At 37.9% G+C, this 15,162-nt stretch overlaps 1 protein-coding gene across 17 annotated transcripts in view; it reads left to right on the top strand.

Moving 5' to 3' along the window:
- CEP192 (centrosomal protein 192) overlaps window positions 1-15,162 on the top strand; it is a 138,291-nt gene that overhangs the window by 115,618 nt on the left and 7,511 nt on the right. For 15 of the 17 annotated variants that reach the window (XM_015587238.2, XM_025044889.1, XM_015587242.2 and 12 more), the window contains 6 exons: window positions 4,299-4,404; window positions 4,844-5,051; window positions 7,416-7,495; window positions 8,421-8,516; window positions 12,085-12,204; window positions 12,822-12,940. In XM_015587238.2, the coding sequence (XP_015442724.1) occupies window positions 4,299-4,404; window positions 4,844-5,051; window positions 7,416-7,495; window positions 8,421-8,516; window positions 12,085-12,204; window positions 12,822-12,940 (729 nt within the window). Of the gene's footprint in view, window positions 1-4,298; window positions 4,405-4,843; window positions 5,052-7,415; window positions 7,496-8,420; window positions 8,517-12,084; window positions 12,205-12,821; window positions 12,941-15,162 lie in introns of those variants that run through there. The other 2 variants (XM_025044891.1, XR_003045514.1) reach the window with 2 other exon arrangements.

The raw sequence follows: 15,162 nt of genomic DNA, 5'->3' as shown, positions 1-15,162 counted from the left end.
ACATCTGAATATTTTTCTGATATATTGTTCAGAAATAACAAAGCAAGGGATACATTTGGGCCTGTGTTGAGGGGTGGTGGTCTCTGCCTTCCATTACCTTGAGTTTGGCTGGCTTACTAACTGCTGATTTAGTCTAAAAGGTATTTTATAGACAAAGCTTCCTGCGTAATATGTCCGAGCCATAACTTAGCTTGCTGTTTTCGGCAAAGAACATTCTAAGATAGAAGTCTTTTGGGGCCTAATGTTGATAAGCAGCTGCCCTCTATATGCAGCTTAATTATTAATAGGAGGTAAAGCAATAGCTCTGCAGCTTTTCAGGGACTTTATCTGGGTCGGCAAAAGACATTCACATCTGAAAGCTGCTTCATATTTAGGAATAGCGGCTTTGCAGAAGAGCAACATGAAGTTTATTTCCTTTTGCAAAATGATGGAGTATGCATTTTAGAAGCATTTACTTGAGTAAGACTCAGGTAAGGTACAGATAGGGGCACTCCAGAGAAACATTCCTAGGACCAAAGCAGTCAACCATTTTTACTGATTTACTAATTAATGGTTAAAAATCTAGGGAAATGTTAGGGCAGGTTGTTCACAAATAACTTTTACATTGCCCCATGTATTTAGCTAGTAGCAATAGAAAATAATCTTGCTCAGTCATTTTTTTAAAAATAACTTATTTTTCAGTAACAGTTGACATATTAGTTTCAGGTGTACAACATAGTGCTTAGACATTTACATAACTTAGGAAGTGATCACCCCAATAAATCTTGTACCCATTTGACACCATGCATAGTTATTACAATATTATTGACTATATTCCTTATGCTATACTTTACATCCCCATGACTATTTTGTAACTACTAATTTGTACTTCTTAATCTCTTCACTTTTTTACCCATCCCTCCTACCCCTTCCATCTGGTAGCCATCAAAATATTCTCTATCTGTGAGTTTCTGTTTTGTTTATTTCGTTCTTTAGATTCATTATGTAAGTAAAATCTTATGGCATTTGTCTTTATCTGACTTACTTCCCTCTGCACAATACCCTCTCAGTCCATCCATGTTGTTGGAGATGGCAAGATTTCATTCTTTTTTGTGGCTGAGTACTATTCTATTATATATATGTGCCACCCCTTCTTGATGCATTCATCTACTGATGGACACTCAGGTTGCCTCCATATCTTGGCTATTGTAAATAATGCTGCAATGAACATATATTTTCACATGTCCCTTCAAAGTAGTTGTTTTGGGGTTCTTCGGATAAATTCCCAGAAGTGGGATTACTGGATCCTTCTTTGTCTCTTGTTATAGCCTTTGTTTTAAAGTATATTTTGTCTGGTATAAGGAGTTTCACCCTTAGGTTCAGGACTTCATGCTTTTTTTAATTTCCATTTTAATGAAATACCTTTTTCCACTCCTTTTGGTTTGATGGTGGTGAACTCTTGTAGCTTTTTCTAGTCTGGGAAGCTCATGATCTGTCCTTTGATTCTAAATGATAGCTTTGCTAGGTAGAATCATCTTGTTTGTAGGTCATTGCTTTTCATTATTTTGAATATTTCATGCCAGTCCCTTCTGGCCCGCAAAGTTTCTGTTGGGAAATCAGTTGACAGTCTTATGGGAACTCAGTTGTAGGTAACTAGATGCTTTTCTCTTGCTGCTTTTAAGATTCTCTCTTTCTCTTGAAGCTTTGGCTTTTAATTATGTAGCTTGGTGTGGGCCTCTTTAGTTCATCTTGTTTGAGACTCTGCATTTCTTGGGGCTTGTATGTCTATTTCCTTTACTAGGTTAGGGAAGATTTCTGTCATTATTTCTTGAAATAGGTTGTCAATTCCTTATTTTCTCTCTTCTTCTGGCACCCCTATGATGTAAACGTTGGTACACTTGATGTTAAATGGCACCTTAAACTATCCTAATTTTTTTGAATTCTTTTTTTGTTGCTGTTCTGATTGGGTGTTTTCTGCTACCTTATCTTCTAAATCGCTGATTTGATATCTCTGCTTCATCTAATCAACTGTTGATTCCCTCTAATATGTTCTTCATTTCAGTTAGTCTTCATCTCTGGCTGGTTCTTTTCGATGTTTTCTATCGTCTTTTTCATGTTTTCTATCTCTTTGAGATCTTTGAGATCTCTCTCTGAGATCTTTGAGCATCCTTATAACCAATGTTTTGTACTCTGCATCTGGTAAATTGCTTGTCTCCATTTTGTTTGGTTCTTATTCTGGAGCTTTGTTCAGTTTTTTTCTGGAGCTTTGTTCTGTTCTTTCATTTGGGACATGTTTATTTGTCTTCCCATTTTGGCTGCCTCCCTGTCTTTGTATGTATTAGGAAAAGCTGCTACGTTTCTCAGCCTTAGTAGAGTGGCCTTATTTAGTAGGTGTCCTGTGGGGCGCAGTGTCCCTTGTGTGGATTGTGTGTGCCTTCCTGTTGTAGTTAAGCCTCGGTTGCTGTTGGCATATTAATGAGAGGGATCAACTCTCAGGCTGATTGTTTGTGAAGACTGGCTGTGATTACAGTGAAGGGGCTCTTGTACAGGAGCTGACCCTATGAAGCAGGATTCACTTTTGCAGGGCTCTGGTGCCTGCTGAGTCTGCTCTTTGGGTGTGTTGTTTGTGGAGGTAGTCAGGTGGAGCTCTAGTGTGGTCTGAAGCTGGCCACTGGGTATGTTGTTTGCGGGGCCTCTTGGGAGGGGCTCTGTTTCAGGCCAAGGTCAGCTGCTGCCTGTGTTCTGCCAGAGGCCACTTAGTGTGAGCAACAAAGTGATCTGCAGTTGGTTGCCTCTTGTGCTGGGCTTGGAAGTGCCTGGGGGAGGCTGACCTATGAATCGAGGTTGGCTTGGGGCTGCTTTGCAAGAGATACAGGGCATGCCAAGGGCAGGTGCTGCTTGTTTAGGGTTTGTTAACCTATGAAAGATTTAGGAAATTTTGCAGCCTGAGCCAAGACAGACTGTTTTTAAGGAAAAGCCACTGGCAGCTGCTTGGATGGGCCCGCAAGTTGGGTGGGGCAGGGTCTCAGAATCACCAGGGCAAGGCGAATAGTGTTAGCCTGGTTGATGGAGCCTCAGATATGATGTCCACCTCCATCTGCATACTGGGTTGGGAGAAGGCTCAACAAAGGAACAATGGCATATGCCAGCACATCTGTCTGGGTGAAAGCTTCCCCTTTAGTCCTTGCCATGAAGCCAGACAATTCATTTCCTCCCTGTATGTCCTGGCATCTTTTAAGCTGTTGCCCCGGTGCTGGAGCTCAATGAGTGAGTCTGTCAGAGAGTAAGTCTGCGCATAGGCCCTTTAAAAGGAACACCTGAGACTGCAGCTACCCTTCATCTTACTCGGCCACAATCTCCACTGCATTTCACAGCTAGAGTTGTGGAAACTTCTCTCCCTGGCGCTTGAAATCTGGCCTGGGAAGCTTGGTGTGGGGCTGGGACCCATCTCTCTTCAAGGGGGACCTCTGAAGCCAAGAATTTCCTCCCAATTTTTAACCACCATTCATGAGTGTTGGGCCAGCCCCTTTCGTGTCTCCACCCCTCCTACCAGTCTCTATGTGGCTTCTTCTACATACCCTTAGTTATAGAACTTTTGTTCAGCTAGACTTCAGGCAGTGTTCACTGATGGTTGTTCTGTAGTTTAGTTGCAATTTCGATGTGGTCACTAGAGGAGGTAAGCACAGCATTTACCTAGTTTGCCATATTGACCAGAAATCTTTGCCATTTTCGACACGTGTACCAAAATATCTTTGGTAAATGGTGATTTCTTTTAAGGCACAAATCTAACTACATCATCCACAATTTAAAGTTTTTTTTGACATCCTTTAGCTCTTGAAGAGAACATTGAACATAGAAAATTTTAGCAACTGAGAAAAAAAAAGAAATAACCTTTTTTTTTTTTAAATTTCATTTTATCTCTTTCTTTTTCTTCCAGTTTTCTCCTCACCTGTTACATTCTCTTTATACTGTGACAGTTTCATTTTTTATTATCAAGTGGCTCAGAGCTTTTGTAGTTTTGGTCTTTTGCTCCAGAAATTTGTATCTGAATTGCTTTTTAAATGAACTTTCTACTGTACGGTTTGTTTTCATAAGAGTTTCACCCTTAGGTTCATGGGTTTATGCCACTTAACTTTTTGTTAGCCACTGTGTTGGGGGTGAATGCAAAATCAGATGTGTGTGAGAGCTCATCTCTGTTCTCTGCTCTTTCTGAGCAATAAGGAAATAGTCTTTGATAGAACAGTATTTATAACTCTTGTGGCTATTGGTATTAAAGTATAGAATATTCTTGGTTTTCATTATTAAATTCTTTTTTTAAGGAGTAAGCTACAAATTCTTGTGAGTCCTAATTCCACCTTATCCACAAAACATTCAATATTCCCATGGAGTGGTTTGATCTATATACACTGTGACAATGGACAGAAGGTACTTTTTAATTTTTTTTTTTTTTCCGAGCAACATTTCTTTTGTAGCTTAGGTGTCATAATCCTTTTTTAGCACTTACAGTTCAGAAATCGAATAAAAGTATATGTTCTTTCAGCCCCAATGGACTTATTTAAATAGAGCATTTAGTAGATATTAATGTTCTGAATGATTTTCCTGGGTTGAGGCAGGAGTGGAGAGTGGGGCCTAGAAGCCATTATTAATTTGCCAAATTTGCTTCGGAAAAAAAGAGCATTTGAGAAGAGGTCATAAAGTCAGAGATTTACTTTGAGATCTGAATAAACTAATTTCTAAATTTATCAGTGTTTCATTTGTTTTGCATTACTTTCCCCTATGACTTAAAAATAGGATTTTTTTTTTTTTTTTTTAAGAAAGATAGTTACATTTCTGTCTTATTATCCTTTTATTCGGCCCATTTCAGAAAATTGTGAAAGTTCAAATTAGAGAAGACTTGACCCAGGAAGAACTTCTCACTCCTTTGGCCTCCAGCTCATTTGGAATTTCTTCTCGAGTAACTGAGCCTTCAGCTAGTCATCTGGTAAAACCAATGACAAAACCACCCTCCACAAAAGTTGAGATAAGAAACAAGACTGTTACTTTTCCTACAGTAGAACCTGGTGAAACTTCAGGTATCCTGTCACAAGATTATTTAATTAAAATGTCTACTGACATATTGAGTGTAATTGAGTTAACCATGTGTTAGTGATAGGTATAAAATTTTACCCCTTTACTGCAGGACAAAATCAAGTAGTCATTGACAGTTATTTCAATGATGAGCTGGATTTGGCAGAGCTTAAAAATCGTAAACTTTTACATCTCAGCATTTAACAAATCTTTGTATTCCAGGAGCCTTAGACTTTACTTGGTTAGAACCATCCCTCCCCAACTCTCACTAGATCTTTGACTAGAATTACTAATAGCTTAGTAGCTGAAGAAGAAAGGAAAATGAGTAGAGCCTGGCTCTGTTACGTACTGATGTGACTTTGAATCTCAGTGTTTGTCTGTCTCTCTCACTCTTTCTCCCTCTCTCTGTCCCCCAACCCTTCCCTCACACCCCATCTCTCTCTTCCTCTCTCCTCCTCAGTTCCTCCCTCCCAGCTCAGACTGAAAGACTATTAGAAGAGATTTGGGACCATTTATCACCTGGCCTTCTAAGCTCCCAGCCTTTCATTGGTTTTGTCTTCCACTCAGGTTTCCTTCTTTCACTCCTGGATTTTGTCTTCACCAATAGCTATACCATGTTTTCGCTCTCGGTTTCAGGACTGTCACTTCTTGGCCATCACCCCTGTCTTTATAGCTCAGTTACTGTAGGAATTACAGCAGTTCTCTAACCTCATTCCAACTTCCAGGTTATTAACCCTACTATTTTTTCATTCTCCATTGTCCTACCTATATCCCACTTCTCTTACAACCCTCTTTGAAATCTGAGGTCTGTCATTGTAATTACTACTGCACAAACATTCTTAACTGCCATGTGCCCCCTCTCCCTCTGCCTTCCTATCTGGCAAAATCCTAACCCTTGTTAAAACCAGTTGTCTACTTACTCCATGTCTCTACCCTACAGAATAACATTTCTGGAGAAAACTACAAACACGCTGACTGATTCATGAGCTCAGCTCTCAGATCAACACTAGGCTTTCTCCCAGCCCTCCTTGGTCCATCTCCAGCAGTTATTTAGCAGCTCCTTTCTTCTCAAAGCTCCTACTCCTCCTGTCCTCTCTTAATTCTGTTCTCTTTCCAACTCTTTACCTTGTCTCACACATCGTTGAAAATATAGAAGCCTTGAGGCTAAATGAAAGGCTGTTTCCACCACAGACAAACCCTTCTGCTTGAGATCTAGGCGCATCTATTCTTGCCCTCTTGAGCTTCTTCCAGCTCTTTCTCACTCCTGTGTCATCAGTTCCTCCCCCGTTACTGATGCATTTCCATTAGTACACAGTATGCTCTCCTGTGAACTATTTAAGAAATGCCTTCCTTGGCCCCACATCTCCTTGCTGCAGCTGCCCTCTTTCTCAATACCTCTTGCTAGTGAAATGATTGTGCTCCCTGGCTTTAGTTCCTCAGTTTATTTAGCTGCTGCCACCACCACACCCTGAACTGCCACTCCTTTTGAGGTCACTGAAAAGCTCCATTTTGCCAAATCTGTCATCTCTTTTATGTGTCTTTGTTAATTTAATTTATCAACACTGTTGACCACTCTTCCTCCTTGAAATGCTTCCTTCTTGGACGCTCTCCTGGTTTTCCCTGCCTCATGCGTTCCTTCTCAGGTTCCACTGCTGACTCCTCTTCTTCCTGGGCCTGTCTGTGTTCCCTTCCCTCTGCTCTCCCTGTGCCCCAGATGTACCCACCAGGCACCTGCTCAATTTCTGCATGTGGACATCTCGCAAAAACGGAACTCTTGTTTTACCCATGAAACCTGCTTCTCCTCCAGCCTCACTCATATCTGTCAGTTAGTGGCTCCACTGTCTGCCCATTTCATTGAGCCAAATCTCTAGAAGTTGATTTCTCTTCCCTCCCTCTTCCTATCCAGTGCATTAGAAAGTCCTTTGCAGTCTGTTTTCAAAATGGGTCCTATATCTGCCCACTGCTTTTCCTCCCACTGTACTGATTCAGCTACTACAGTGACGTCTTATCAGGGTTCCTCTTGACCCCTTTGCAGTCTCTTTTCTCCACAGCAGCCATTAATTTCTTAAAAACATAAGTTACCAAGTCACCTCATTGCTCCCTTCCTTAAGCCTTTCAGTAGCTTTGCATTGCACTTTGATGAAATTCGAAATAGGATCCTGTCAAATGTGATTTTTTTAGGAAATACTATCGTTCCTGTTGTACTCCTCTAGGGATCTAATAATTGTATTCTTTTCCTTATGATGAAGTAATCACATCATAAGGAAAAAATACAATCATTACAGGTAATTGTCACATATTATTACTGTAATCTGCTTGTTTACTTAGCTCTCCAAGAGTTTGAGTTGTTACACATGTGTTCCTTTTAGAAAATTATCTGGAACTTGAGAATCATGGTAACACAGAAGTGAAGTGGCGTCTGTCATCTTTAGCACCACCTTATGTCAAGGTCAGTAATAATTGCCTTGAATATATTTGTTTTAATGTTTAAACTTTAGGCAGGGTGTTTTAAAAATCAAATTATTAACATAGGTTGAGATTATTGGCTTTTTGTTCCACTAACTCATTTATTTGATAGTCTCTATAGGTGGGGCTAATACATGCCTATTCTTTTCACAAGGTGGTTTTGAGAGTAAAGTTAGAGAATGTGTGTAAAAATATGCGCTTACTCTGTTTAATACTATCTTCTATAGCCCTGATTTTTATCTGAAATAACTTTATCTTGAAAAATATATTAGAATTTTATTATAGAACATTGTGTATGTGCACATACATTTTCCCCTCCCATGTTCTAATCACTGTTGTATGTTTTTCACCAGTGAGTGCTAGTGCAGGAGATAGAATTGAATGTTCTTTGCCACTGAGTATTATTAACCTTCTGTATATTGCAAATAGTCTCTGCTGGTGGGCACTGTCTGAACTGAGTGTGTTGTCATGTGTGTTGGTTAGAATACCACATGGCATTTTTGGCATGTGTTTTGTGTGATGGTAACAGTTTTGAGCCATAATATTAACAAAGCACGTGCAAAAGAATGCTGGATCTACTGAAAATAAAGAACTGGTATCATGTAGGATGTTAAGATGTACACTCAGCAAGTCTTCAGGTTCTTTGCAGAAGAGACAGCCCTTCAACATTATGAACAGCGTTCTAAAGATCACTAGCCAGAGAGGAATGGCTGCTGATAGAGGGAGAAGAGTCAGCATGAGCCCTTGTGTGAGCCAGATCTAATAGCGTTCCCACTCCACAGCAGGCATTGAGCTCTCTTTTTCTGGGTTTGGGTGTCCTCGATAACCATGAAGGTATTACTCTGAATTGACTTGTTGCTTTTATATTTTTTTCGTCATTCGATTGTTTAAATGGTTACTTTGTATAGGGAGTTGATGAAAGTGGAGATGTTTTTAGAGCTACCTATGCAGCATTCAGATGTTCTCCTATTTCTGGTATACTGGAAAGCCATGGAATCCAAAAGGTGAGTTTTGATCCTTTTTTTTACAGCCATCTGGTAAGAACATGGTGTTGATTAGCCAGGAGTGTCTCATTTCTTTCCATCCAGAGCAGTTTGTTTCGCCTAGACCAGTGCTGGTCACAGCCAGGCTGCCACAGAAGGGACACTTCTCAGCGCAAAACATTGGACTGTTTCCTGCAGCCATAAGTCTTGCTTTCTGATCAGCAAAACAAAATACCATGCTTAGTGGTATGATTGATATACATTCTGATATAAGCACTTCATGTAGCCTCAGGCTGCCAGTACTTCGAGTAGTGCTAATCTAGACAATAGTTTTGTCCACCAGCTATAGTCAGAAAAATCTACTAATACCAGAACAGCTTAATGTTCATGTCATAGTCATTAGTATATTTTCATGGGTAAGTGGTGACAGATCCCTTTAGTACCATGACCCTTTTAATTAATTTGTAGACCTGATATAGCCCCGTCAAATCTCTCTTAGTGACACTAGTCATTCATTTGGCCTCAGTAATATACTTTTTCATGCTAGTAGCTGAAACTTGTTTAAACTATAGCACTTATATAATATTGGTTCATTTATTTATTCAAGGGATCAGACTTATAATAAGTTCTAGAATAATGTCGTGAAATCATAACTGACCATAAAAGAATCTTTGAGCCATGATGGTAATCACAAACTGTATGCAGTTTCTGTCTATATACCAGGCTTCCATAGGATTTCTGACTTTGGGAAAGGCACCCAATTCTACAAGCATATTTTATTTCATCTTTCAGGCCATAATAGAGCAAAGCAATAGAACAGGTAACAGGCACATTGCTCAACAAAAGTTCAATATCTGAAGGGAAGTTGCAAAAAATAATAATAATAATAAGCAGGAAAGATATTCCATGTTCATGGATCAGAAGACCTGACATTATTAAAACATCAGTACTCCCTAAATTGATCTAAAATTCATAAAGATTTTCAGGGAACCCAGAATAACCAAAACAATCTTGAAAAAGAACAAAGTTGGCAAAATTCATACTTCCTAATTTCCAAGCCTACAGTAATCAAAATTGTGTGGTATTGACATAGACATATTGAATATGTGGAATAGACTTGAAAGCCCCAAAATAAACCATAATACTTCTAGTCAGTTGATTTTTTTCAAGAAAGGTACCAAAACAATTCAGTAAGGAAAAGAATATTTTTCAACAAAGGTGTGGGGAAAACTGATGTCCACATGCAAAAGAATTAAGTTGTATCCCAATAAAAACAAATAACTAGTTTAAAAAAATGGGTAGAGGATCTGAATAGATATTTCTCCAAAGAAGATATATAGATGGCTGATAAACACATGAAAAGATGCTTAGAATTACTAGTCCTCAGGGAAATGCAAAGTAAAACCACAATGAGATATCACTTCACACCCCCTAGGATGACTATGATTTTTAAACAACAACAACAAAACATAATAACAAGTGTTAGAAAGGATATGGAGAAATTAGAACCCTAATATACTCACTGCTAGTAGGAATGAAAAATGGTACAACCAGTGTGGAAAACATAAAATTACTATATGAGTCAGGAATTCCGCTTCTGGGCATATATCCCCCCAAATGAAAACCAGTATTCAAACAAAAACTTGTATACAAATGTGCATAGCAGCCTTATTCAAAATAGCCAAAAAGGGTGAAATAACCCAAATGTCCATCAACTGATGGATGGATAAACAAAATATTCATACAATGAAATATCAATTGGCAATAAAAAGGAATTACCGATAATATGCTACTTCATGGATGAACCTTGAATATGCTAAGTGAAAAAAGCCAGATACCAAAGACCACATATTATATGATTTAAATTACTTTATATATCTAGAATGGGTAAATCTATAGAGACAAAGTAGATTTCATGGTTGCTGGACCTGAGCGTGAGGATAGCGGAGAAGGGGAAAGGACTTGATAATAGTATAGGGTTTCTTTATGGATTGTTGAAAATATTTTAAAATTAGATTGTGGTGATGGTTGCACAGTTCTGGAGATATTAAAAACTATTTGAAATAGGTAAATTGTATGATATGTGAATTATATCTCAGTAAAGCTATAAGAAAAGAATAATGAGGGTGCAGGACTAGATTGTCTCCCACGAATTTCTCTTTTTCACATAATCCTTAACATAGAAATGTAACCTTCTGAATTTTGTTGTGTTCATCATTATATAACCTGGCCCAAACTAACTGCTTACCACATTGTCAAATCACATTTGTCAAATGAATTCTAGGTCTGGTTTCTTAATTTAAGTGGGGGAGGGGGAAGCAAGGCACATCATTCTGGGACCATTTAGGGAAGTGTTACCAAATAGCACAATTATTGATTTATATAATAGTAATTCAGAAGGGGGAAAAAATAGTTTATTACAACCTAATTCTTAAAGAAAAAGATGTACACATTTTTTGAAACATTGGTCAATTTGATGTGCAATTAAATAAGCTAATGAATGTTAAAGTTCCCGTTATGTCTCTACTGTATAACATGCAGTAATAGGTTTCTATCCTTTTTATTTTTTGATGTTGGAAGGAGATAGAAGTGGGATTTGTAGAATACATGCTACTGCCACCAATAATTCCAGATAATTTGTGTATTTTCACCACTTAGGACATGATTGTTTTCGTTCTTCCTTGATTTTCTCAGTGTCCTTGTCATTTTCAGTGTAACTCCCTAATCTTGATCTCATCTCCTTGATCAGTATCCTGCCTTTGCCTCCATGCTCTCAGGTTGCTGGCTGCATTGTGTTCTGTAGTGACAAAAATTAGATCACTTAAGTGTTTTAATGTTAAGTTCAGAATCAAAGATATTGATTAATTGTTAACCTGACTAGTAGTCAGTATTTTTAACATTAAATTCTTTAATAAAGAAAGCTCTTAATGCTGGTAAACTTTATAAAATACTATTTGTAAATATTATAGTTTCCTCATTATTGAGCTTTTTATAGGTTTTATGCATATAGTTTTTATCTATAACTTTGAGCTATATGGTCAGGGTTACTGGTTCTGACTGACATTCTGAAGTTAATTATAAAAGCTGCTAATGTGTAGCATAGTGGTGCTTCTCTTTTCTACTTCCTGTTATACACCCATCCTTCTTTCACATTTTCTGTATGTTCTTCCTGTCCTCTCCTTTAAGTGGTTTTGTGCTGTCCTCTTAGTACTTTACCACTTGGCCAGCAGAGGGTTCCATAAGCATTGCAGTGGAAGACTGAACTGTGTGTTTAGAGTCGAACCTTCCTCATTTAGCTCTTGTACTTGACAGCTCTAGAATTTTTGATAACTTTTTTTTTTCCAATTAAAAAAATTTACGCTTTGTAGAATATGTTACATAAAGCCTAAACAAATGTAATTTGGATCTGGTATAGTAACAAGCCCACTCAAAATAGAATTGTTTAAATTCTTTTTCAATTAGTGGCAAAACTAGCCAATGCAAAAATATTTTTCCATTTAATTTTTCATACTAACACTTTGAATTGCTAATCTGACTACATGTATGTAAAGTTCAGCATCTAAATTTCTCTCCTGGATGTGTTTTGTAGGTCTCCATTACATTTTTGCCCAGAGATAAAGGGGATTATGCCCAGTTTTGGGACGTTGAGTGTCACCCCTTTAAAGAACCTCACATGAAACATACCTTGAGATTTCAACTCTCTGGACGAGTGAGTATTGCATTGAATTTAAGTAAATTATTGTGTATATGTATTAAAAACACTAAGTGAAGCAGACATGAAAAACTAACCTGAAAATGCAGAATATTTCCCTGGTATTATTCTAATTTCATTAATTCTTCTGTATAGCTCTATAATCTTAATTATTTTTAATTAATTAATTTTTTATGGTGGCATTGGTTAACGAAATCGGGTAAGTTTCAGCTGTACATTTTAACAGTAAGGCACTTACATATTTACACTGTGTGCTTACCTCCCATGATTAGATTTCTTTCTGTTACCACATATTTAATCCCTTTTACCCCATCTGTAATCTTAATTTTATCATTTATTTTTATTGACTGGCATGTTCGAGGTCTGGGTTTGCCTTTATGAAATCTGTCTGACATGATTAGGTAAGATTGTGTGTGTGTGTACACGTGTTGGTGTGTGCACTTGTGTAAGAAACTGAACAATGCAAAGTATAGGGTTTGAGATTTAGGGAATTTGAAAATATTGTCCCCTTTTAAAAAATTATGAAGGAAACAGTAGAATTCAAATAGATAAATGTCCATATATTTTCCTAAAGTATTCTCTTCTTCAACCCCATGATTTTCTTTTTAATACAGAGTATCAAAGCAGAAAATGAGCTTGAAAATTCATGCATTTCTACAAATACTCTTATTAAAATAGATAATTTAGTTAAGCCCCGAAGACAAGCTGCATCAGAGGCTTCTCTCATACATGGGTATGTTGTTTTTGTCATTCTTATAAATTTTTTCCCAATACTTTATTGAAGTATAATTACATTCAGTAAAATGCTCCATGACTTTAACTACAAGTTTACATGCATTACTACCACTCCAGTCGAGATAGAGACTGTTTTTCTTCCCTCTAGAAAGTTTTTTTGTGTCCCTTTGCAGTCAACCCCCACCCTCACTCCATGGTTTGTTATCTATTGCCATGGGTTAGTTTCGTTGAATTTTATTTTCATATGCATTCTTTCTGTCTGGATTCTTTCACTTAACATACTTTTTTGGGAGATTCATTTGTGTTGTTGAGTATATCTGTAGTTTATTTCCTTTCTTTTTGTTTGTTTAATATTCCATTCTACAAACATATCATTATTTATTCATTTTCTTGTTGACATTTGGGTATCTTCTAATTTGGAGCCATTATGAATGAAGGTGCTGTGAATGTTATTGTACATGTATTTTTGTGGACATATTTTTTCATTTTGGAGGAGTAAAAGTACCTAAGAATAGAATTGTTGGGTCATATGACAAGCATGTGTTTAACTTTAAAATAAACTGCCAAATAATTTTCCTAAAGTAGTTGTACCATTTTACATTCCCAAAAACATTTTAAAAAAATGAAAGTAGATTCTTAAAAGCTTCTAAAAATGTATATTTTATACTCATAACTTACACAGCTTTAATGATAATATTTAAGTATTTTACCTAATGAAAATGTTTCTAATAATCCTTAATTAACTAATATTTAGGTCTAAGTTCTGGAGGAATGTACTCGTAAGAAAAATATATGTTAAATACCTGCCGAATTTAATATAAATGTGGTCATTTGTTTCTAATAGAAGTAAAGGATACATTTCATAAGAAATTAGAATCCTTTAAAGAATATCTGTTCTCACTACACTCTCTTTGCTATTTACTCATCCGCTCATCTCTTACTTACTGAGTGCTCACTGCATGTAGGTCAGTAGAGATAAGACCATGAGCAAACCTGCCCTGGTCTTGCCTCCACGGACTTCACCTTCTAGGGGAGGAGCCTCATCAAAATCAATCACATTAACAGACTTGGAAAGGAATGAATTAAATGGGAAACATCAGGAAGTATGACAGAGGGGGCTCGATCTGTTATATCTGGGAAGAACCTCCCTGAAATGGGACCTTTAAGTTGAGGAGAATGAGTAGAAATAACGTAGGTAAAGAGGACTGTGTCAGTGACCAGGGTGGTGGGTATTGTTGGCTCTTGAGGAATTAAAAGCAGCCTATGGGCTTAGAGCACAGAGGTGGTGGGAGAGTGGTATGAGGTGAGGCTGGAGAGGGAGGTGGGCAGAGTGCAGACCACACAGGGCCTTGTGTGTCAGGCATTATCTGCAAAGGTACTGGAAGCCATTGAATGACACGATCAGATTAAAGTATTGACAGAAAAACCTTTCTGACAGTAGTATGGACTAATTAGAAGGAAGCAAGAATACATTTGGTAAAACAAGTCAGAGATTATTCTTAAGCATTCCAGGACTAAGATAGTGTCAAGGAAGATGATGAGAAATGGACACTTTTGAAGTATATAGGAAGGAAATTTGGAGGACTCGGTTAATGGATTGGATAAAGGGGCGTAAGAAAGAGAGAGTCAGTGTCAGCTCCCTGAGACAAGAAATACAAGTGGAGGATCAAGTTCGAAGAGTAAGATCACAAGTTTATTCTGTGTTTGTGGAGATACCTTTGAAATAGCCATAAGGAGATAATTGTGTATGATTGGCTGTGTTGCCCAGAGGCTCAGTCTGAGCTGAGAAACAAATCTGAGAATACTTGAGTTTGAGGTCACTGGATCAACTGAGATGAGATTTCCTACAAGGAGTGTTGTGTGAGCAGTTAGGGATGTCCAGGGCCAAGTCTTGTGGGACAGCAACATTAGAGGTGACTGACAAGTGGCCAGAGAAATGAAAGTCAGCAATGTGGAATCTGGAAGCCAAGGCAAGAGGAAGTGGTCACTACTATCAGATGCTACCAAGAGGCCAGAGCTTGTGTCACATTCTCAAAGTAGTCTACGTCCCTGTAAAAATGAAGATTATCAATGGACTGGGCTGTGAGCAGCCAGAGTGAAATGAACTCAGGTGAAAGGACCACCTTTTATAAACTGGATTTGAGATGAGTGGAGAGCCCAGACTTTAATGAGAAAGAGGGACAGAGAGAGGTGTCAGCTAACCCAGCACCTTTGTAAGAG

Source organism: Pteropus alecto, unplaced genomic scaffold (genome assembly GCF_000325575.1).
Source record: "Pteropus alecto unplaced genomic scaffold, ASM32557v1 scaffold233, whole genome shotgun sequence".
Classification (NCBI taxonomy): domain Eukaryota; kingdom Metazoa; phylum Chordata; class Mammalia; order Chiroptera; family Pteropodidae; genus Pteropus; species Pteropus alecto.
This window is presented reverse-complemented; position numbering and strand designations above follow the sequence as displayed.